The sequence below is a fragment of the Saccoglossus kowalevskii genome, chromosome 9 (genome assembly GCF_978046115.1).
Source record: "Saccoglossus kowalevskii chromosome 9, keSacKowa6.1, whole genome shotgun sequence".
Lineage (NCBI taxonomy): Eukaryota > Metazoa > Hemichordata > Enteropneusta > Harrimaniidae > Saccoglossus > Saccoglossus kowalevskii.
This window is the reverse complement of record NC_140649.1, coordinates 29,243,745-29,268,578: the sequence shown is the minus strand read 5'-3', so window position 1 is coordinate 29,268,578 and position 24,834 is coordinate 29,243,745. Positions and strand designations below refer to the sequence as shown.

General features: G+C 38.1%; 1 protein-coding gene across 1 annotated transcript in view; it reads right to left on the bottom strand.

Moving 5' to 3' along the window:
* The window catches only part of LOC100329094 (Nahoda-like protein), a 39,488-nt gene extending 20,573 nt beyond the window's left edge, over window positions 1-18,915 (bottom strand). The window contains exons 1-10 of the mRNA XM_085503020.1: window positions 18,666-18,915; window positions 18,301-18,374; window positions 6,891-6,976; window positions 5,254-5,393; window positions 3,145-3,264; window positions 2,663-2,785; window positions 1,864-1,958; window positions 1,193-1,265; window positions 623-696; window positions 125-443 (exon numbers count right to left, since the gene is read on the bottom strand). Of these exons, the coding sequence (XP_085359146.1) occupies window positions 125-443; window positions 623-696; window positions 1,193-1,265; window positions 1,864-1,958; window positions 2,663-2,785; window positions 3,145-3,264; window positions 5,254-5,393; window positions 6,891-6,976; window positions 18,301-18,374; window positions 18,666-18,822 (1,261 nt within the window). The 5' untranslated portion in view covers window positions 18,823-18,915. The remainder of the gene's footprint in view (window positions 1-124; window positions 444-622; window positions 697-1,192; window positions 1,266-1,863; window positions 1,959-2,662; window positions 2,786-3,144; window positions 3,265-5,253; window positions 5,394-6,890; window positions 6,977-18,300; window positions 18,375-18,665) is intronic.
* Window positions 18,916-24,834: the final 5,919 nt, after the last annotated feature.

Here is a 24,834-nt window from a genome sequence, read left to right as displayed (position 1 = left end):
CTTTTTCAACTAAAGCAGTGGTTTAAAGTAGCCAAGGCGAGTAAATAAATAATTTAAAAAAAAAATCATATTGTAAAACATTTAATCAAACAAACAAATGAATAAAATGTTCTCAACCACTCACTTGCAGCCGGACCTGGTTCTGGTTCACCAGATGGTTCTGGTTCCCCCTCTGGCTCACTAGATGGTTCTGGTTCTCCCTCTGGCTCACTAGATGGTTCTGGTTCTCCCTCTGGTTCACCTGAAGGTTCTGGTTCTCCCTCTGGTTCACCTGAAGGTTCTGGTTCTCCCTCTGGTTCACCTGAAGGTTCTGGTTCCCCCTCTGGTTCAGGAGCTACAGCAGTTTCACAGGTATACATGACATCTCTTCGAAATCGATCCAAGAGTTGTACTTGTATATCTGGTTTATCTTGGATATCTGGCAAGTTGAAACTTCTACGAGTCTGAACCAAACAGTTATAATTATATATATATATAAATATATATATATATATATTTGTTACTATCAAGTGACAGATACAACACATGTAAGATACAATAGAATACATCAAATTCACATTTTGCAGTTCATTTTTGTAAGGCTTCAAATAGATAAGCTATGGTACTGAGTGCGGTCACTTACCCTACGTATGCTGCCAGAAGAAACACGCCCACTTCTGTAATCTACAGGGAAGTCTTTGCAGGCACTTGTCAATCCTATAACGAAAAGAACACTATTATGAGATTGTGTTTCTTAAATTGGTACAAAAGTTTAGATTTTCGAGCATATATTATCTCAAGTATTGAATCACAAAATATACAAATATGAGAGAAGAATAGCATACTGTAAAAGGATTAATTATTCACAGACTTTCAATTTTGCTTATTTCGCTGACTGGAAAATGTGCTAAATTAAAACCCAGTGAATATGTAAAATTTAGCATAGAACACATTATCTAAATGATAAAACGGTGAATTTAAATTAAAACCCATTGAATATGCCTGAAATTGTAAATCAGCAAAATTTAAACCAGTGAATATTAGTCATTTCACAGTGGAGCACAAGTTGAGATTGGATTTTCAAGAAAACTAACAGTCTTAAGGCATGTATGAATCACTGTGTCATCATGCCATAAGTTTTGTCTATTTCATATTACCTAAACCTTCAATGTTAACTCACAAATACAGCCGAAACAAAAACAACTTGAATTACCTGTAGGTTTCCATCCAAGTCCAATCCATGTTGTGGAATCCACTTCTAAAGCAATTTCAACCTCATTTCTATTCTGGAAAATATAATATAAATATTTCAAAAAAACTGCCAGATACATCTGTCTTCTTTCTAGATGATTTCTAGTCCTTTCAACTTAAAAGATGCACCCTTGCCTTTTTCCTAGACATGCAGTTATATGTGGGCTTTTGCTAACAATAAAAATACTTCAAGCATTTAACTATTTAATAATAATATTTATTTATTCAACACTAAAACAAACTACAGTGAGTTGTGTTTTGGTTGAATAAAATAAAATAAAGTTACCGATAATCAACTATTAAAAACAGAATGCTTAATAAAGCTAAATAATATTACAAACAAACATGTAAAGAATCACAATAAACTTGTTCAGTAAAGTACAATACACTAAATACTATTGCTAATGAGTTGAAAATCACATTAAAATCATAACTATGGTGGAAAGAATATTTTTAATTTTGGTGGAGCTGCTCATATCTCATTTGCATACATTTTTGTATGTATTGTGCAGTTCTGATTCCTGCACCATATTTTATCATTTTTCTAGTTCATTCACTTTGCTAAAATTTTGCATAATTTCCTTACAGTAGCTGAATAATTCAATTCAATTTTGTGTGTAAGTAAAAACTTACCTGCAGAATCTTCCAATATAGATCAAATCCAGAAACTAACTCTCGGTGATAATAATCACGTTTCTTGAAATTAACGCTGAAGTCACTTGGATTCTCTGAGACAAAACAAAACAAAATCAACATATGATGTGAATATATCCACAAAAAATAAAATATTTTATTGCTATTAAAATGCCACACACCTATCACATGTTCAAAATAATAAAACACACTATATCCAGAAAATGATTTGTACTTCTAAAATTACACAATTTCTCATATGTGATGCGTTTTTTCACAATTATACCATTCTTGGTCATGTGACCATTGCTCTTGCTGTATATTTACTCCAGTAATTCTGCCCTTTGGCTTGACTGTCTCTATTGTTCAAATAGTCAGCTAACCTTTGATAGCAGACAGCATTTACTGGGAAAGTATTTTTTCTTGATTTTCAAACAGTACACATTTACTAGTTTCTTTGTTTTAAATAATACCCATTCACTAGGAGAGGACTGTTTTCCAAAACTTGGTTGTTCTCACACGGCTCAAGTGAAGAGAATAACACTATTTGATAATTATCTATTTTTCAAGCAACACCCTGGATTCAAACTTATAATTCCCAGATTGCCAAGCTGTGTTAATGCATGGTCACTCAATGGATTGAGCTAAGCACTTTGGTTATGGTTCAAAGTAGCATGTAGTTTAATATGGATGCACGCTTCGTGCTTGTGTCATAAACAGAAAGAATGAGATATTATCTTAGCCAGTTTTTAAATCAGTACGTCCCTTTCATTTGTAACTGCTAGAGTTTCATACTCACGTTTACTGCAGTCATTTCCAAACCATCCTTGCTCACAATAACATACTTTCAGTGGGGAAGTTGTTGCCATGGTATCCAGACATTGGCCATGATTGGAGCAGTCTGCACTTGATACGCATTCATCTGAAAATAAGTGTAATATCATGGTATCACCAATTTATTTTTAATATGGTGAATTTCCAAAAGTACTTAAAATAGAAAAGTAGATGGTATTATTGTACCATAAAAATTTAACGATCTAATAATTAATAGTTCTCTAAAATTGTCTCAGATTTTACTTTTGAGCCTAATATAATAATTCAACACTAATTTAGGCTTTAATTAATGAAAAATGTAATTTAAAAAATCTTTTCAAAACTAATTATTTAAAAGTCTTTAAGGTAAAACATTTACAGATAAAATTTTAATAAGTTCAAATGTTTCAGTAGAATATAATTTAAAAGAATTATCACTGAAAACATAAATAATAATACTGTTCTTACCAGAGTATTGACAATAATCACCATAGTAACCAGCATCACACATACAGGTTCCATCCGTACAATTTCCTGATTCAAAACACTCTGTATTTGTATCTGGTTCGTTACCACACTCTGCATTATCTGTAAAGAACAAAACACAGTTACACACATATGTCTCAGTTTGATGAATGAATAATAATTTACACTTATTGATAAGTGAGTAAAAATAAATGTCTAGTAACGCAGAAAATCTGTACAAAGTACTGTAGAATACTTTATTTCGCTATTTTCGCTGAAGGGATGCTTCAGTGAAAATAAAATCCAGCGAATATATATTTTTTCCTATGTCTCACATTCAACTCATCAAAAATCAGTGAAAATAAATTCCATACAAAACACCCAAAAAGCTTTTTCAGCGAAAATTAATTTCAGCTAAAATAAAGTATTTCACAGTAATCATTATATGCCAGAGTGAGTTAGAAATATCATGTGTATAATATACAATGCAAATCAACTGATCTGTTTGAAAAGACTGTTTGCAACTGTTATTTTATTTATACATAGCTAGAATCCATAAGTACCGGTACATTGTATCAATTTTACAGCATCTTGCCAACTGACTTGGACATTTATTATGCAATGAACACAAACTGTCTTGTTTCTTACTAGTTTCAGTTCAATGAGCACATTATTGATATTGAAGGCTATCAAGAACACATTTTCTTCATCATTTTGAAAATTTATCTACCCTACTACCATACACAGCAGGATGCAAACCAATTTAATCGGCCACTGAGTCTACATGTCTACATACGTTGTTTTTAGTATCTTTTCAAGTTGGTTGTATTTGATCTGTACAGTGTGTTTTTCAAGAGTTCATCAGATTGACTTGTCGGGTTGATCGACTGAACGTACACAATGAATTCAATGTCATAAACATTTGGTTTAACTGGTGATATTTGATATGAAACTATACAACTATCAGTGCTCAAGAAGTGTATGATGGGCCAGGAGATGCAGAGCTGTGTAGAATGGATATTATTTGAGCATTGAGTGCTCTATCAGGTTGCGTACAAGTGGTAATAAAATAAATGCAAATATTTCACCAGTACTTATTATATGGGGAGTCCACTCCGAAAAAAAGACAATTGAGAGACACGTTTTCAAATTCCTATAAATCAGAGAAAAATCACAAACTTTCACAACATTCACTTTGGTAACATTAAAAAGAGGAATAAGGAAAGAGGAGAGACTAAATAACTTTAAAACAATTATGCAATTGTAGTATTTCATTGGCCAACTCTTTAAAAAATTCAATACACAAAATTAAATAAGAACAAGGTTTATATTTTTGTAATGGGTATTTCTCATTATGTATTGTTTATTTTTGTCGATGCAATGTATTTTATGTTTTGTCTTTACCATAAAGCACCCTCAGATGGTACCTTCAAATAATACATGTAGAGTTCTAAAGTTATTATTAAGCCAGGCGCTAACACAAATGTGACAACATTCAGCATTATTATTACATACACACACAGTCTGTCTGCAGCTGTTTATCAAAAAGCAAAGCCGTTATAAAGTTACTCTGAATGCACAGCTGAATGCATGGCTGGATGGCCAGACCTGGTTATTATGTCTAGTAGTACTGGTAGTTACATTGCATGACACAATGTTTTGAAACATTGACACAGTTGAAATGTTTAGATGGAATGTTTTAATAACTACTGTTGGAAGTAGTTTCAAACAGTTCAAATGATTTAGATTGTATATTACCACAGTTGTCTCACAATGTTTAAATAATTTGAATTAAAAAAACACCCATATGTTACCCTAAGTATGCTAGTAATTTTGGGGAAATTTTTACAACAAATTAATTAAGGCTTTAGTCACTGTAAAATACTTTATTTTTGCTTGGAATTAATTTTTGCTATTTTTGCTGAAGAAATGATTCAGTGAAAATAAAATCCAGCTAATATACGTTTTTTCGTATATTTTACATTCATCAAAAATCAGGGAAAAAAAATTCCATACAAAACACCCAAAAAGTCTTTTCAGCGAAAATTAATTCCAGCTAAAATAAAGTATTTTACAGTAATAGTTCACTCACACATAAACATAAATACTTACCAGTTATTATGACATCAGCACAACTCCAGAATATATATCCCTCATCTCTACTTGTAGTCCACTCCCCTGCCTGTCTTAATAATCGTATTGTACAGTTATTACATCCGAACTCTGGCAATGTGACTTCCACTTGCTGTGAACTGTAAACAGAGTATATAAACTGAAAACATTTACATGGCGATAACAAATTGTACATATCAGGGGGGAAACAAATAGACAGTGTGTTTGTACACCATGGAAACGCAGATAGGTACTGTATAAAATAATTTTACTTAGCTGAAAAGAAAATTTTGCCTGTTTATTTATTAAAGTTTATTTTCACTGATGCATTATGTAAAATATTAGAAAAAGGGTATTTTCACTGGATTTTACTTTCATTGATTCATCAAATCAGTGAGAATTCCAAATGAAAATCAGGAACTTTAACAGTATACCTTTTTGTTATACTACTGTCGAATACTTTATTTTCACTTGCAATTAATTTTCGCTACTTTGCTGAAGGAATGAATAAGTGAAATAAAATCCAGCAAGTATACCTTTATTCCTATCTTTTACATTTAACTCGCCAAAAATCAGTGAAAATAAATTCCATACAAAACACCTAAAAAGTCTTTTCAGCGAAAATTTATTCCAGTGAAAATATAATATTTTACCAGTAATCACATTGTTGTCTTCATTAATGTAAAGTTTGTTTAAATTATTAGATTATGAGAAAAACAAGAAAGCCACTGTGCATGCTATGCTGTTGATTTGCACTGCACATAAATGAGAACATTTTTATATTAAATGTTGTGACTTGGGTTACAATTGTTCAAATTAATTAGAAGAAAAAACATTTCTTGTATAAATGTGATATAATGTTTAATATCACTTATGATTGTATAATTCAATTTACTTAAACTAGTCAACTGTCTCAGTAATACCATGCTTGATTTTGCAAAATATTGAACATAATTAAAGCGCGGTGGTCGTCATGTAAATAAACAATGTATTTTACACACGTTGTATACGTCGCTATGAGTCCCATATCAAACAGGACGCGTCGCGACGACTGCTACCCTTTAAGAAATATTTTAGTCCCTATCAAAAAAAATATTTGGAATTGAATTGAATTGAAAGAAAAAAAATACACCAGAATCAAAAGTTTTAATCGAATTCAACAAAATTATTATTTAACATTGAATATTAAATAAATAAAGTTATTAAATATGTAAATTGTAAGTATACTCCATCAGCTGTGAATAGTAAACACATTCCATAATATGTATTATTTACATAGCAGTCTCACATTGCTATGACTACTGACTAAACACAGTATATTTTCTTTATTTGTTTTTTTCCTGGTGTAATCAAAAAGAATTGAGGAATGATCAATAGGGATGCATACTGGGCAATAAAAAAAATCTTCAATCTTAAAAAAAATGTATATATAAAAATTTGTCTGAACAAGATTAAAACTAAGTGACATATGAATAAATAAATAATTTGTTTACCATCTCACATTTCTAATAGTAAGTCCCTAACTTATGAAACATTGGTATACTAAACTTTATTTATTTATTTATTTATTTATTTATTTATTTATTTATTTATTTATTTATTTATTTATTTATTTATTTATTTATTGGTGCACTTACGTGGTATCATCTTGATTAAGAAAACCATTAGTGAGATTGTAAATAACATCACCATTGTAATCTAGCATATCTATTTTCACACCACCCTGTAAAAACAATTGTTTATTGTGATATTATTTCATATTAGAGCTGGAATAACATTTGTTATATAGTTATTATAATCTTTGCAGACTGGCTCTGTACTGTGTAGTGCTAATGTAGGAGTAGAAAAATACTACAGTCAAACCTGTGTATAGCGACCACCTAAGGGACAGTCAAACCTGTGTATAGTGACCACCCAAGCTACAATCAAACCTGTGTATAGTGACCACCCAAGGTACACCCAAACCTGTGTAAAGTGACCACCCAAGGTACAGTCAAACCTGTGTATAGTGACCACCCAAGGTACAGTCAAACCTGTGTATAGCGACCACCTAAGGGACAGTCAAACCTGTGTATAGCGACCACCTAAGGGAATTCATTGAAATGGTCTTTACAGACAGGTTCTAAAAATAATGGAATAGTACTGTTGTAACAAACATTCATTTGAATTGATCAAAATCAAATTACCTGTAAAAGTTTGACTTGAGGAAATTAAAATAGAGCGGTGAATATTATTCAAGAGGCAGAAATGTTGCTGAAAGGGTGGTCACTATAGGCAGGTGGTCTTTATACACAGGTTGCTCATACGTTATGCCTTGGGACTGCATAAAAGTGGTCACTATAGGCAGGTGGTCTTTATACACAGGTTGCTCGTACGTTATGCTTTAGGACAACCTAAAAGTGGTCACTATAGGCAGGTGGTCTTTATACACAGGTTGCTCGTACGTTATGCTTTAGGACAACCTAAAAGTGGTCACTATAGGCAGGTGGTCTTTATACACAGGTTGCTCATGCGTTATGTCTTGGGACTGCCTAAAATTGGTCACTATAGGCAGGTGGTCTTTATACACAGGTTGCTCATACGTTATGTCTTGGGACTGCCTAAAAGTGGTCACTATAGGCAGGTGGTCTTTATACACAGGTTGCTCATACGTTATGACTTGGGACTGCCTAAAAGTGGTCACTATAGGCAGGTGGTCTTTATACACAGGTTGCTCATACGTTATGTCTTGGGACTGCCTAAAAGTGGTCACTATAGGCAGGTGGTCTTTATACACAGGTTGCTCATACGTTATGCCTTGGGACTGCCTAAAAGTGGTCACTATAGGCAGGTGGTCTTCATACACAGGTTGCTCATATGTTATGCCTTGGGACTGCCTAAAAGTGGTCTCTATAGGCAGGTGGTCTTTATACACAAGTTGCTCACACTTATGCCTTGGGACTGCCTAAAAGTGGTCTCAATAGTCAGGTGGTCTTCATACACAGGTTGCTCATACGTTATGCCTTGGGACTATAGGCAGGTGGTCTTTATACACAGGTTGCTCATACGTTATGCCTTGGGACTATAGGCAGGTGGTCTTCATACACAGGTTGCTCATACGTTATGTCTTGGGACTGCCTAAAAGTGGTCTCCATAGGCAAGTGGTCTTTATACACAGGTTGCTCGTACGTTATGCCTTGGGACTGCCTAAAAGTGGTCTCTATAGTCAGGTGGTCTTCATACACAGATTGCTCATACGTTATGCCTTGGGACTATAGGCAGGTGGTCTTTATACACAGGTTGCTCATACGTTATGCCTTGGGACTATAGGCAGGTGGTCTTCATACACAGGTTGCTCATACGTTATGTCTTGGGACTGCCTAAAAGTGGTCACTATAGGCAGGTGGTCTTTATACACAGGTTGCTCATACGTTATGCCTTGGGACTGCCTAAAAGTGGTCACTATAGGCAGGTGGTCTTTATACACAGGTTGCTCATATGTTATGCCTTGGGACTATAGGCAGGTGGTCTTTATACACAGGTTGCTCATACGTTATGCCTTGGGACTGCCTAAAAGTGGTCACTATAGGCAGTTGGTCTTTATACACAGGTTGCTCGTACGTTATGCTTTAGGACAACCTAAAAGTGGTCACTATAGGCAGGTGGTCTTTATACACAGGTTGCTCATACGTTATGCCTTGGGGCTGCCTAAAATGGTCACTATAGGCAGGTGGTCTTTATACACAGGTTGCTCATACGTTATGTCTTGGGACTGCCTAAAAGTGGTCACTATAGGCAGGTGGTCTTTATACACAGGTTGCTCATACGTTATGCCTTGGGACTGCCTAAAAGTGGCCTCTATAGGCAGGTGGTCTTTATACACAGGTTGCTCATATGTTATGTCTTGAGACTGCCTAAAAGTGGTCACTATAGGCAGGTGGTCTTCATACACAGGTTGCTCATATGTTATGCCTTGGGACTGCCTAAAAGTGGTCTCTATAGGCAGGTGGTCTTTATACACAGGTTGCTCACACTTATGCCTTGGGAGTGCCTAAAAGTGGTCTCTATAGTCAGGTGGTCTTCATACACAGGTTGCTCATACGTTATGCCTTGGGACTATAGGCAGGTGGTCTTTATACACAGGTTGCTCATACGTTATGCCTTGGGACTATAGGCAGGTGGTCTTCATACACAGGTTGCTCATACGTTATGCCTTGGGACTGCTTAAAAGTGGTCTCTATAGGAAGGTTGTCTTTATACACAGATTGCTCACACTTATGCCTTGGGACTGCCTAAAAGTGGTCTCTATAGTCAAGTGGTCTTCATACACAGGTTGCTCATACGTTATGCCTTGGGACTATAGGCAGGTGGTCTTTATACACAGGTTGCTCATACGTTATGCCTTGGGACTATAGGCAGGTGGTCTTCATACACAGGTTGCTCGTACGTTATGTCTTGGGACTGCCTAAAAGTGGTCTCCATAGGCAGGTGGTCTTTATACACAGGTTGCTCGTACGTTATGCCTTGGGACTGCCTAAAAGTGGTCTCTATAGTCAGGTGGTCTTCATACACAGATTGCTCATACGTTATGCCTTGGGACTATAGGCAGGTGGTCTTTATACACAGGTTGCTCATACGTTATGCCTTGGGACTATAGGCAGGTGGTCTTCATACACAGGTTGCTCATACGTTATGTCTTGGGACTGCCTAAAAGTGGTCACTATAGGCAGGTGGTCTTTATACACAGGTTGCTCATACGTTATGCCTTGGGACTGCCTAAAAGTGGTCACTATAGGCAGGTGGTCTTTATACACAGGTTGCTCATATGTTATGCCTTGGGACTATAGGCAGGTGGTCTTTATACACAGGTTGCTCATACGTTATGCCTTGGGACTGCCTAAAAGTGGTCACTATAGGCAGTTGGTCTTTATACACAGGTTGCTCGTACGTTATGCTTTAGGACAACCTAAAAGTGGTCACTATAGGCAGGTGGTCTTTATACACAGGTTGCTCATACGTTATGCCTTGGGGCTGCCTAAAATGGTCACTATAGGCAGGTGGTCTTTATACACAGGTTGCTCATACGTTATGTCTTGGGACTGCCTAAAAGTGGTCACTATAGGCAGGTGGTCTTTATACACAGGTTGCTCATACGTTATGCCTTGGGACTGCCTAAAAGTGGCCTCTATAGGCAGGTGGTCTTTATACACAGGTTGCTCATATGTTATGTTTTGGGACTGCCTAAAAGTGGTCACTATAGGCAGGTGGTCTTTATACACAGGTTGCTCATACGTTATGCCTTGGGACTGCCTAAAAGTGGTCACTATAGGCAGGTGGTCTTTATACACAGGTTGCTCATACGTTATGCCTTGGGACTGCCTAAAAGTGGTCACTATAGGCAGGTGGTCTTTATACACAGGTTGCTCATATGTTATGCCTTGGGATAAGAGGCAGGTGGTCTTTATACACAGATTGCTCACACTTATGCCTTGGGACTGCCTAAAAGTGGTCTCTATAGTCAGGTGGTCTTCATACACAGGTTGCTCATACGTTATGCCTTGGGACTATAGGCAGGTGGTCTTTATACACAGGTTGCTCATACGTTATGCCTTGGGACTATAGGCAGGTGGTCTTCATACACAGGTTGCTCGTACGTTATGTCTTGGGACTGCCTAAAAGTGGTCTCCATAGGCAGGTGGTCTTTATACACAGGTTGCTCGTACGTTATGCCTTGGGACTGCCTAAAAGTGGTCTCTATAGTCAGGTGGTCTTCATACACAGATTGCTCATACGTTATGCCTTGGGACTATAGGCAGGTGGTCTTTATACACAGGTTGCTCATACGTTATGCCTTGGGACTGTAGGCAGGTGGTCTTCATACACAGGTTGCTCATACGTTATGTCTTGGGACTGCCTAAAAGTGGTCACTATAGGCAGGTGGTCTTTATACACAGGTTGCTCATACGTTATGCCTTGGGACTGCCTAAAAGTGGTCACTATAGGCAGGTGGTTTTTATACACAGGTTGCTCATATGTTATGCCTTGGGACTATAGGCAGGTGGTCTTTATACACAGGTTGCTCATACATTATGCCTTGGGACTGCCTAAAAGTGGTCACTATAGGCAGTTGGTCTTTATACACAGGTTGCTCGTACGTTATGCTTTAGGACAACCTAAAAGTGGTCACTATAGGCAGGTGGTCTTTATACACAGGTTGCTCATACGTTATGCCTTGGGGCTGCCTAAAATGGTCACTATAGGCAGGTGGTCTTCATACACAGATTGCTCATACGTTATGCCTTGGGACTATAGGCAGGTGGTCTTTATACACAGGTTGCTCATACGTTATGCCTTGGGACTATAGGCAGGTGGTCTTCATACACAGGTTGCTCATACGTTATGTCTTGGGACTGCCTAAAAGTGGTCACTATAGGCAGGTGGTCTTTATACACAGGTTGCTCATACGTTATGCCTTGGGACTGCCTAAAAGTGGTCACTATAGGCAGGTGGTCTTTATACACAGGTTGCTCATATGTTATGCCTTGGGACTATAGGCAGGTGGTCTTTATACACAGGTTGCTCATACGTTATGCCTTGGGACTGCCTAAAAGTGGTCACTATAGGCAGTTGGTCTTTATACACAGGTTGCTCGTACGTTATGCTTTAGGACAACCTAAAAGTGGTCACTATAGGCAGGTGGTCTTTATACACAGGTTGCTCATACGTTATGCCTTGGGGCTGCCTAAAATGGTCACTATAGGCAGGTGGTCTTTATACACAGGTTGCTCATACGTTATGTCTTGGGACTGCCTAAAAGTGGTCACTATAGGCAGGTGGTCTTTATACACAGGTTGCTCATACGTTATGCCTTGGGACTGCCTAAAAGTGGCCTCTATAGGCAGGTGGTCTTTATACACAGGTTGCTCATATGTTATGTTTTGGGACTGCCTAAAAGTGGTCACTATAGGCAGGTGGTCTTTATACACAGGTTGCTCATACGTTATGCCTTGGGACTGCCTAAAAGTGGTCACTATAGGCAGGTGGTCTTTATACACAGGTTGCTCATACGTTATGCCTTGGGACTGCCTAAAAGTGGTCACTATAGGCAGGTGGTCTTTATACACAGGTTGCTCATATGTTATGCCTTGGGATAAGAGGCAGGTGGTCTTTATACACAGATTGCTCACACTTATGCCTTGGGACTGCCTAAAAGTGGTCTCTATAGTCAGGTGGTCTTCATACACAGGTTGCTCATACGTTATGCCTTGGGACTATAGGCAGGTGGTCTTTATACACAGGTTGCTCATACGTTATGCCTTGGGACTATAGGCAGGTGGTCTTCATACACAGGTTGCTCGTACGTTATGTCTTGGGACTGCCTAAAAGTGGTCTCCATAGGCAGGTGGTCTTTATACACAGGTTGCTCGTACGTTATGCCTTGGGACTGCCTAAAAGTGGTCTCTATAGTCAGGTGGTCTTCATACACAGATTGCTCATACGTTATGCCTTGGGACTATAGGCAGGTGGTCTTTATACACAGGTTGCTCATACGTTATGCCTTGGGACTATAGGCAGGTGGTCTTCATACACAGGTTGCTCATACGTTATGTCTTGGGACTGCCTAAAAGTGGTCACTATAGGCAGGTGGTCTTTATACACAGGTTGCTCATACGTTATGCCTTGGGACTGCCTAAAAGTGGTCACTATAGGCAGGTGGTTTTTATACACAGGTTGCTCATATGTTATGCCTTGGGACTATAGGCAGGTGGTCTTTATACACAGGTTGCTCATACATTATGCCTTGGGACTGCCTAAAAGTGGTCACTATAGGCAGTTGGTCTTTATACACAGGTTGCTCGTACGTTATGCTTTAGGACAACCTAAAAGTGGTCACTATAGGCAGGTGGTCTTTATACACAGGTTGCTCATACGTTATGCCTTGGGGCTGCCTAAAATGGTCACTATAGGCAGGTGGTCTGTATACACAGGTTGCTCATACGTTATGTCTTGGGACTGCCTAAAAGTGGTCACTATAGGCAGGTGGTCTTTATACACAGGTTGCTCATACGTTATGCATTGGGACTGCCTAAAAGTGGCCTCTATAGGCAGGTGGTCTTTATACACAGGTTGCTCATATGTTATGTTTTGGGACTGCCTAAAAGTGGTCACTATAGGCAGGTGGTCTTTATACACAGGTTGCTTATACGTTATGCCTTGGGACTGCCTAAAAGTGGTCACTATAGGCAGGTGGTCTTTATACACAGGTTGCTCATACGTTATGTCTTGGGACTGCCTAAAAGTGGTCACTATATGCAGGTGGTCTTTATACACAGGTTGCTCATACGTTATGTCTTGGGACTGCCTAAAAGTGGTCACTATAGGCAGGTGGTCTTTATACACAGGTTGCTCATACGTTATGCCTTGGGACTGCCTAAAAGTGGTCACTATAGGCAGGTGGTCTTTATACACAGGTTGCTCATACGTTATGCCTTGGGACTGCCTAAAAGTGGTCACTATAGGCAGGTGGTCTTTATACACAGGTTGCTCATATGTTATGCCTTGGGACAAGAGGCAGGTGGTCTTTATACACAGGTTGCTCATACGTTATGCCTTGGGACTGCCTAAAAGTGGTCACTATAGGCAGTTGGTCTTTATACACAGGTTGCTCGTACGTTATGCTTTAGGACAACCTAAAAGTGGTCACTATAGGCAGGTGGTCTTTATACACAGGTTGCTCGTACGTTATGCTTTAGGACAACCTAAAAGTGGTCACTATAGGCAGGTGGTCTTTATACACAGGTTGCTCATACGTTATGTCTTGGGACTGCCTAAAAGTGGTCACTATAGGCAGGTGGTCTTTATACACAGGTTGCTAATACGTTATGTCTTGGGACTGCCTAAAATTGGTCACTATAGGCAGGTGGTCTTTATACACAGGTTGCTCATACGTTATGTCTTGGGACTGCCTAAAAGTGGTCACTATAGGCAGGTGGTCTTTATACACAGGTTGCTCATACGTTATGTCTTGGGACTGCCTAAAAGTGGTCACTATAGGCAGGTGGTCTTTATACACAGGTTGCTCATACGTTATGTCTTGGGACTGCCTAAAAGTGGTCACTATAGGCAGGTGGTCTTTATACACAGGTTGCTCATACGTTATGCCTTGGGACTGCCTAAAAGTGGTCACTATAGGCAGGTGGTCTTCATACACAGGTTGCTCATATGTTATGCCTTGGGACTGCCTAAAAGTGGTCTCTATAGGCAGGTGGTCTTTATACACAGGTTGCTCACACTTATGCCTTGGGACTGCCTAAAAGTGGTCTCTATAGTCAGGTGGTCTTCATACACAGGTTGCTCATACGTTATGCCTTGGGACTATAGGCAGGTGGTCTTTATACACAGGTTGCTCATACGTTATGCCTTGGGACTATAGGCAGGTGGTCTTCATACACAGGTTGCTCATACGTTATGCCTTGGGACTGCCTAAAAGTGGTCTCTATAGGAAGGTTGTCTATATACACAGGTTGCTCACACTTATGCCTTGGGACTGCCTAAAAGTGGTCTCTATAGTCAGGTGGTCTTCATACACAGGTTGCTCATACGTTATGCCTTGGGACTATAGGCAGGTGGTCTTTATACACAGGTTGCTCATACGTTATGCCTTGGGACTATAGGCAGGTGGTCTTCATACACAGGTTGCTCGTACGTTATGTCTTGGGACTGCCTAAGAGTGGTCTCCATAGGCAGGTGGTCTTTATACACAGGTTGCTCGTACGTTATGCCTTGGGACTGCCTAAAAGTGGTCTCCATAGTCAGGTGGTCTTCATACACAGATTGCTCATATGTTATGCCTTGGGACTATAGGCAGGTGGTCTTTATACACAGGTTGCTCATACGTTATGCCTTGGGACTATAGGCAGGTGGTCTTCATACACAGGTTGCTCATACGTTATGTCTTGGGACTGCCTAAAAGTGGTCACTATAGGCAGGTGGTCTTTATACACAGGTTGCTCATACGTTATGTCTTGGGACTGCCTAAAAGTGGTCTCTATAGGCAGGTGGTCTTTATACACAGGTTGCTCACACTTATGCCTTGGGACTGCCTAAAAGTGGTCTCTATAGTCAGGTGGTCTTCATACATAGGTTGCTCATATGTTATGCCTTGGGACTATAGGCAGGTGGTCTTTATACACAGGTTGCTCATACGTTATGCCTTGGGACTATAGGCAGGTGGTCTTCATACACAGGTTGCTCATACGTTATGCCTTGGGACTGCCTAAAAGTGATCACTATAGCCAGGTGGTCTTTATACACAGGTTGCTCATACGTTATGTCTTGGGACTGCCTAAAAGTGGTCACTATAGGCAGGTGGTCTTTATACACAGGTTGCTCACACTTATGCCTTGGGACTGCCTAAAAGTGGTCTCTATAGTCAGGTGGTCTTCATACACAGGTTGCTCATCCGTTATGCCTTGAGTCTATAGGCAGGTGGTCTTTATACAAAGGTTGCTCATACGTTATGCTTTGGGACTATAGGCAGGTGGTCTTCATACACAGGTTGGTCATGCGTTATGCCTTGGGACTGCCTAAAAGTGGTCACTATAGCCAGGTGGTCTTTATACACAGGTTGCTCGTACGTTATGTCTTGGGACTGCCTAAAAGTGGTCTCTATAGGCAGGTGGTATTTATACACAGGTTGCTCATACGTTATGCCTTGGGACTATAGGCAGGTGGTCTTCATACACAGGTTGCTCATACGTTATGCCTTGGGACTGCCTAAAAGTGGTCCCTATAGCCAGGTGGTCTTTATACACAGGTTGATCATACATTATGCCTTGGGACTGCCTAAAAGTGTTCACTATAGGCAGGTGGTCTTTATACACAGGTTGCTCATACGTTATGCCTTGGGACTGCCTAAAAGTGGTCACTATAGGCAGGTGGTCTTTATACACAGGTTGCTCATACGTTATGCCTTGGCACTGCCTAAAAGTGGTCACTATAGGCAGGTGGTCTTTATACACAGGTTGCTCATACGTTATGTCTTGGGACTGCCTAAAAGTGGTCACTATAGGCAGGTGGTCTTTATACACAGGTTGCTCATACGTTATGTCTTGGGACTGCCTAAAAGGGGTCACTATAAGCAGGTGGTCTTTATACACAGGTTGCTGACACTTATGCTATGGCACTGCCTAAAAGTGGGTTACAGGGGTTTGACTGTACTTGAAGAACCAATTAAATGAGGAAGGAATTTCTCAACCCGGAAGTTGTAGCATACAATACAAACACACTTAAATAGCAGGTGTTAAATCACAACCTTTCAAACTGAAAAGGAGCAATGGCAATATGTCTAACTTAACTCAAGGGCAGGTCATCTGAAATAATGTTGTGGTTTTTGTGGACGACTCTCGGGGTAGGATATAATATTACACAAGTAACAACCATCAAAGCAATTTGTTTTCCCTTTAAAATCAGATTCATTAAAAACTCAAGAGTTTTTTAACAAATTACAAATACCCGGTATCTTAAAATGACTGCCCCCCTAACTCCTTCACTGAAAGGATATGAATTGCCAACCCGGAAAAAGCTAATTTAATATCCGCCTCCAGTGTGACAAATACCAGGTACTGACCAGCACTGCTTGACACGCCTTTAAATTCCAATGCATGAAAAGAAACAATCTCAATTAACTTTTCAGTTTTGTGGAGTCATCGTGATACCGGGGTACTATCATTTCAAGGTGTCACGTGTGCTTGGACTATTTATAGTATTGTCTATTGTACTCTGATAAACTTTCAACACACCTCCCATATATTATGTCTTTGTCATTTCCATTTAGAGTAGCCTGACATACATGAACAACACTTCAAAAAAGGTCAAGTAAAAACGAAAAAAAAAATTCTAGCCCATTTGTTTTTTTTGAAATTGCCAAAGTTTTTATTTTAACTTTAAACTAATTTTTTTTTCATTTTATTTCTAAAATTTTAATAAAAAATACACACATTTTTAAATGAAACATTAATTGAAACACTGGACGTAATATATGAACTCTTTAAGGTTTTCACCACTATCTGAGCCCCCAGATTTTTCTGAGCAGAAAATACTTTACAATACAGTAATTTACTGATGTATATAGCCTGAAGACACTCAATGGAGAGCACGACACGTTCCATTAATAGCAGTGTGCGTATACCACAACGTATTATTGTTTGTTCGTTGCTGAGCGTGTGAAAACAGCACAAATGCATACTAAGCTATGCTATGCTTAACCAGGGGAAAGGTTTAACAAACTGTTCTCAGTTTTTAGGCCTGTTTTCAGGATTATTTTCTGGATTGATCATTAGTACTATATATATTTTTTCTCAACAGTTATATGTTATTCTCTTCTATCCCGAGTTTAGGCTGGTCTGCGCTTATTTACAAAATGGTGTAATTCTATTAAGCGTTGATTTGTCCTGTACTCGCATGTAGTCACGGATAGCTGGTTAACTCAACACGGAAGCATTTTTAATTTTTGGATGAATGCCAATCTTAAAGTAAAAGTGAACCAAATTAACCAGGAAATAATAAAATGTATTAAGTACCCCGTAAATAGTTTACCAAATTGTATTTCAAGTAGATATCGTAAAAGTAACAAGCAAATATCTTGGTTGTTGGACATTTTAAAATTAATTTCAAAATAATTTCATAAAGCAAACAAAAACACAATAAATGGCACCCGTACAATTATTTGGATATGCAGCATATTTATTTAGAGGTCTTTCACCTAAGCCTTGTTGCTAAGATATCTGCTATTGTGGCATTCAAGTGTGTAATTCCCATAAAAACTAAGGTGTGGAACATCTAGTGATGGAAGGCTTGTAACATGGAATATTGCTATAGGCACAGTAATCACAACAAACATTGAACGAAATCAAGTATTATATATAACTATTTCCAAAATTGTATAACTGTATAGACTATGTATACGATAAATAAATAAATAAATATTGATAATGTCATGTGTATTTAATTTCAATAAAAGAAAATCAACATTGTAATGTCTACAAGTAACTTATTACGAGTACTCACCCTGTGTGCATATGCCAAATGCCATGTTACGTTGATAGATTGGCCGCTACGAAGACTTGTCACAGGACCACCATCTGTAGTTACAAATAACACATTATTAATCTGTGTGCATAATTTCAAACTGAATGTGGTAGGTAGTACGGTTGCCAAACAAGGTTTATTTAGTGGCCGTTGTTGCAATTATCTTTATTCGAAACGTTTCACTCAGCTCGGAGCTTCGCTAGTGTACCCGGGCCTACTACCCGCACGGCAAAATTGAGTTTTTAAGTATATTCCCCATCAATTTCGCTACGAGTTGTCACAAGTTATACTGAATGCACAGGTGATAATCAGTATAAAAAAGTTGCAATCTCTGCGTATATTACCTGATCGCATCACGCCGCATGGTCCCTGTGTCCGGATGTTGTCAAGAAAATCGAAGTCAGGCTGCCTGGCTACAGGAAAAGTTATTCGGACATGAGCCCTTGAAAGAGCAACGACAACAGCGAGAAATAGTAGCGAAATTTCATTCGTGCGTCTCATTTTTAACAGACTGGTGAACTTAAAAACAAATCAAAGTTGGCCCAGGAGACACACCCAGTTAACGTATTGATGCAAACAACTTTTTAAGCTGTAAGCGTCTGTGCAGAGAATTTCAAACTCCAGACCAAGAACAATATAATGTATGCAAATCAGTGGAAGATTTCATTATTGGCGAAGAGGGACTTTCACTGAAACGACCGCGTGGGATAATAGCGTGATGAGTGCAAAAGCCTAATTAGCCAATATCTCTAAGGATTAAAATTAATTAATATATTCATCAAGTGATAAACAGACTCAGTCATTGCTGAAAACTTTTCATGGTCAGATCAAATAGATACTTGTACATAATTATGCTCGTCTTTATAACAAATAAAACGGCAAGGGGAATTTTCGTAAGCTGTAATCAATTGTTTTTATTTTCGTAATAATGTAATTTAAATAAATAAAAAAACGTACAAATTCGTAGACACGGTGTAAAATGTAATCAGCTACTTTATTAGTCCGTAAATTTGTACAAAGATCTTAATTTTTGTAAGCGTTTAAAGCATTTTCTACATTAAATGTCGCAATTCGCACGCAATTTCCAATTTTGAATCTTAAACACAAATTATCAAATATATTTTGAAAAATGTAAAATGTAATTGGGAATTTGTTTCATCTGTAAATGGAACTTTATTTTATTTCCAGTAAAAACGTAACATATCTTTCTTATTTCCTGTAACCTGTACCAGCTATCTCCTCTTGCCCTCCAAAAAACAAATACAGAAAATCATAGTCTTATGAGTCCAAGTAAATACATTTTCAAATGCTTCACTTTAAGAAGTTAAACTAATAGCCTTAAAACAAACTTACCATCTGCCTAAATTCTCACCGTCATCTCTTCAATTATCCTTTTAAGGCTCAAATTTAATTGCATTTTATCAAGATTCCATATGTGGATGTGTTTTTCAATAAAGTATTTTATTATTAATATAGCACTTCCACTCACTTCATTCATTCCTGACATCCTTCATAATGTATGTCACGTGATTAGTCGATCCACGATCTACAGTGTTTGTCAGTGGCGGCGGCACGGGGGGGGGGGGCGTCGCCCCTCCAAAATCAAGCCGAAACCTTTTTGTGTCAGCAAATTTTGCTCTGAAAATCCAGGAAATGGCGTTTCAGAGGGTTTAGATTTCCAAATTTTTAAGACGGAGGGAGCATGCCGCCGGAACCCCTGGTATAATGGTCAAGTCATCGGCGCAAGGATGGTGAGCAGATGCCAAATTTCGTGCGGTGTCTGTATGTTACTGCAAAAAACAGTTAGCTATAAACAAGAGTTACACATGTAATTCACGAGACCCCTTCTTAGATATTTTGCGAATTGACAATTTTTGTTGACCCAGGGAAGATTTTCTATAAACAGAAAGTAAGTCAGCTGCATTTAAGGATTATTAACGCCAATTAAGACTTAATTAGCATTAATTAGCTTAATTAGTAAGTTATAACCAATTTGCGTCAAAGGTAATACAAAGTTTCATATCCATCTTCTCGTGGGTATGTGATGATTAACAACGAGATAATGCGAAGCTTGTATAAGGTTACGATCTAAGTAGCATCTCGGTTATTGTACTCAAGACAAGGAAGTACAAGAGAACTGGTGAACCATAACTGCCTCAGCATAAAGACTGTTGTGTAATAGAAAGGAATGTAAAAGAAAATGTTGTAGTGTTACTTCTGTGTAATTTACAGAGGCGGTGGCACGAAATTTTACATGAAGGGGGGGGGGCGAAATCTGCTCACCAATCCCGCGCCGAAGACGGCATGCTCCCCCTTAAAAAATTGAAATCTAGACCCTCTGAAATGCCATTTTCTGCATTTTGAGGGACAAATTTTGCTGACATAAAGGGTTTCAGCTTGATTTAGGAGGCCCCCCAACATTTTTTCGAGCCCCTCCCCCCTCTGCCGCCGCCACTGATTTACAATATATCTGCATTAAGTTAGAAGTCTATTTATATGTAAAATCGTGAAGCTATTGCTCCATGGCATCATTGTTGCGTGTGTTAGTAGCGTACTTTTGAGGCACAGTGACGATCATCAACATAAATACAAAGAAACCTCGCGTGATACATATAATCGTGGTTCTTCGCTCTTATATTTATCATGTAACATTTTTATCGAGGTATTTTTGAAAATTTAATCGCTAACGCATAATTTGTGAACAAATGCAACGCATAACAACGTTATTCGTATCAGCGGTTTGTAGTCATTAACCCCGTTTAAATCCTTCGGTTCGGTCATTCGTTTTAGTGATTACACGCTCTCGGGAGCTGAGGAGTGACATGCATGACAATGAAAACATAACACGTAGAACAATACTATTACAACCGACTCAAGTCAATTTACTCAGTGAGTAAGGCTTGCACGGATTTAATATCCCTAAGCGAGATCGACAATGAAAAAGAGAGAAATTACACAAACAAATTGTAACTCAAATCACAGTCCCTCTGTTAGGGGGACTGTGCTCAAATATGCGTTTTATTTGATTGGTTGGTATTGCTGTTTCATATCACGGGAATATTACATTTTAATTTCTCTTTTTCTTCACTACACATAGTAAACTGACGGAAACACCTTCATATTAAGGTTTTGAATGAAATCAACTCTGTGACCTTTGACACCATTAACACATTTGCTCAACCATGACGTAAAATGAAACAGAAACGATGTCCTCTATGAAAGCAGCTTTAATAGATTGTCCAGCGTTCATTATATCTACACGTCACTGAAGCTATTATTCTACCATTGTATCGCGTTGTAGGATATACAACATCTATGTCACAGGTTGTTCTTTACTGACTATGTTAGCTTTGAATGCAGCGCAATGTATTTCAGATGACCTCGCACTTATGCTTGGAGTCAACTAAAACAAAAGGAAAACAAAACTTCACCGTTTTCGAAAAGGTAAAATAAAACCAAAAAAATAATTACTCAACCGTCCATAGAGGGCGCGACACACACTCTACGCTGCTGTAAATCTGATAAAAGTTTGTTGAATTACTACAACGAAGGTGCATCTCCAAATATGATTACTTCCTTAGTAAATAATTCTCAAAACTGTCCGCTATCAAAAGTAAGCATCGCACATATAACAGCAGACACCATACAACAGCGGCATAACAGTGTATATCGACTTCACTATGATCACCTGTAAAGTCAATTTTATGCTGCCGATAATCGCCTGTTCACCTCAACACAAATGCCAAGAATCTTCTATCTGTATTTTGCGAGATCCTCTAAACGAGAATTCCATCTCGCTGTTACCTCCAAAAATATCATTATAAGTTTCAAGGTAAAGTTAGATTACAGTCAAACGCTTCGACCAAAAAAATACCGACACTACAAGGCTGTACTCGAAATAATACCACTATACGCCATCTACCCAGATTAAAACTGCGATAATTACGAGTCTGTATATTACGGTCAATACGTGTTGAGTATAAGCGTGAAACAGCCTATTAGTATATGTATGCTTCAAATAAAAAAATACAAGACGTAATTCTCGGTAAAAACTGCTTTTAGTACATTCAAACGTTTCAAAATTGGTTGTATTAATGTGGAATTTGCAAATTTGCTTTACGGCAACAATATAAGTAGCCAATTACTTTAAATCTTCATAACAATGCGAAGAAAGAAACTAGGCTCTGAATTACTGTAGATACACGACATCAACATTGCTATTCTTACATACATACTCTATGAAAAGACAGAGTATAGTAATGTAGAGGATAAGGGTGCACCAATCGCAATAAATTAAAGTCGGTAGTAATTTGGGAACAGTCACAATAGTTAATGACACAGATTACTATACCCAGCACTTTTCTTAAAAGGTTTATTGCACAACACATCATCCCGGCAGCGACGATAGCATATTAACGGTATCACATTGAATACACGACTCATTGGGTGCGTCTCTCTATTGAATGGTACAATGTGTATATAAACATAGTATATTACAGTATTGGAACAATCCTGCAGCAGTACAACATTACCAATGTGACAGCACTACAGTACACATGTATCAACGGATAGTTCACAAGTAAGTTCAATTTCACACTATTCAATGGGTAGATCTTATTATTGTGTACAAATCATTCGTACTTACGACATTGCAATGTGATTTACAGACTATCAAAGGATGACGAAGAGACACACTCGAAAGCTGTTTACGCTCATCGCTGTGATTGTAATGGTTCTTGGTATAGGATGGATTTACAGCATAAATAAAAATGGTCGTATATTCCCTGGAAAACTCAATGGATTGGCACGCAATCGGCGATATGATGACGAGGCAAAAGGCATAGTATATTAACCATGTTTTTTCACACATGTATTGTTAAATTTATTACACACAAGACGTGCAACGATTGCTGAATAATCAGTATCGGCAATTTTCATAACATCTATAACACTTGGGGAGAGGGAGGTGTATCCGAATGAACTCATATCGGTTACCCTGATTCTATCTCTCAGTTAGAATAATACTAACACATGTGTCATTCTTTGAGATGTCACGTTGCTTGTATGACATTACAGATGACTTGAATCAGTGCGAAGATTGCGTACGCCAGTGGACGGGGCATAGTGATGATACTTACATATGTACGCTATTTGAGGGAAGTGGAACAAGTACCTGTCACAGTGGTCAGTAATCAATGCTTAGAATATGCATGTGTACGCGTGACGTGTGTGATATGCGTGTGTGTGTGTGTGTGGGGTGTGTGTGAATCGAAACCACTAACCAACCTACTTCCGTGGTTTCATTCATATCAGCGGTAAATTGGACAGTGTTTTCCCTGAAATTTGTCTTTTTTGAGATGTATTTAGGCCAATGAATGTTAAACGGGTTGTTTGTGATATAGTTGCAAGTGACCATTACCCTAACATAATATCGTTTTCAACAAGCAAATGTACAAAAGTTCACTTACAGGAATTTGATGGATTAATTATGAATATTTGGAAATTATATTAGCGATCTGGTGCCGAGTAGATGTCGAGAACATGCTCAGATTACACAATATTACCTTCACATACGTTGCCGTATGCCACGATATTCCATCTAAAGTGATGGCATATAGAGTGTAACTACCGAATATACTTATTTCACAATTATATATATTAAGCATGAAAACATTACGGATGGAATACACATCCGTATTGAAATTCAATCTATGAGCAATCGCGGCCATCGCATAATGATCGAGAATAACCGATATTACTTATCACATAACACGCCCTTTAACTTTTTGAGTGTTCTGGGTTTCATCAATGTATACACGAATACGCCTTTTTTCGGGAAGAATTGACAAATAGCGACCACCAAATATGAACCACGTAAAATCGATATTACGTATCACGTGACATCCTTTACCCCTTTGATCATCGCAGCGCATATATGCGACGATATTTACTCCATCAAAAATTGATCATTAAAACTCGGGAGGGTAGATTTTTGCAAAAATAACGCAGGAAACATTTCACACATTTCATTAAAGAAAAGCAATATCATCATGAAAATATATACAGCACAAAGCTGAAGAACAAAGTAATTTACATTGTTTAACATCTTGCCGCCAAACTTTCTGTTGACGAAAGCCATATTTTATAAGTTCAGCGTTCTTCACATAACTATTTTGTTGCGAGCATTGCTTGGTACTTATTTCCCACAACGTCATATCAACCACATGTTACTGTGACCAATTTATATTTACTACAAGATTGGTATTTCAATTCAAATGTTCAGTAATTTCGATTGAAACAGCTGACTTCCACGTCTTACGTTTTTGGAAAGTGTCATTTTGAACTGTAAAACAACCATCTTAAAATGTTATTCCTGTAAAATCCAATGGTCGTCTCATCGTAGGTTTTTACAATGTGTCTTCTTTTGCGAAATATTGTCAGACTTGTTGTTCACAATCTTCTCTGTATTATGAACTGTGAAAGAAACAGACTTTGTGACTCCACACCGTGGTT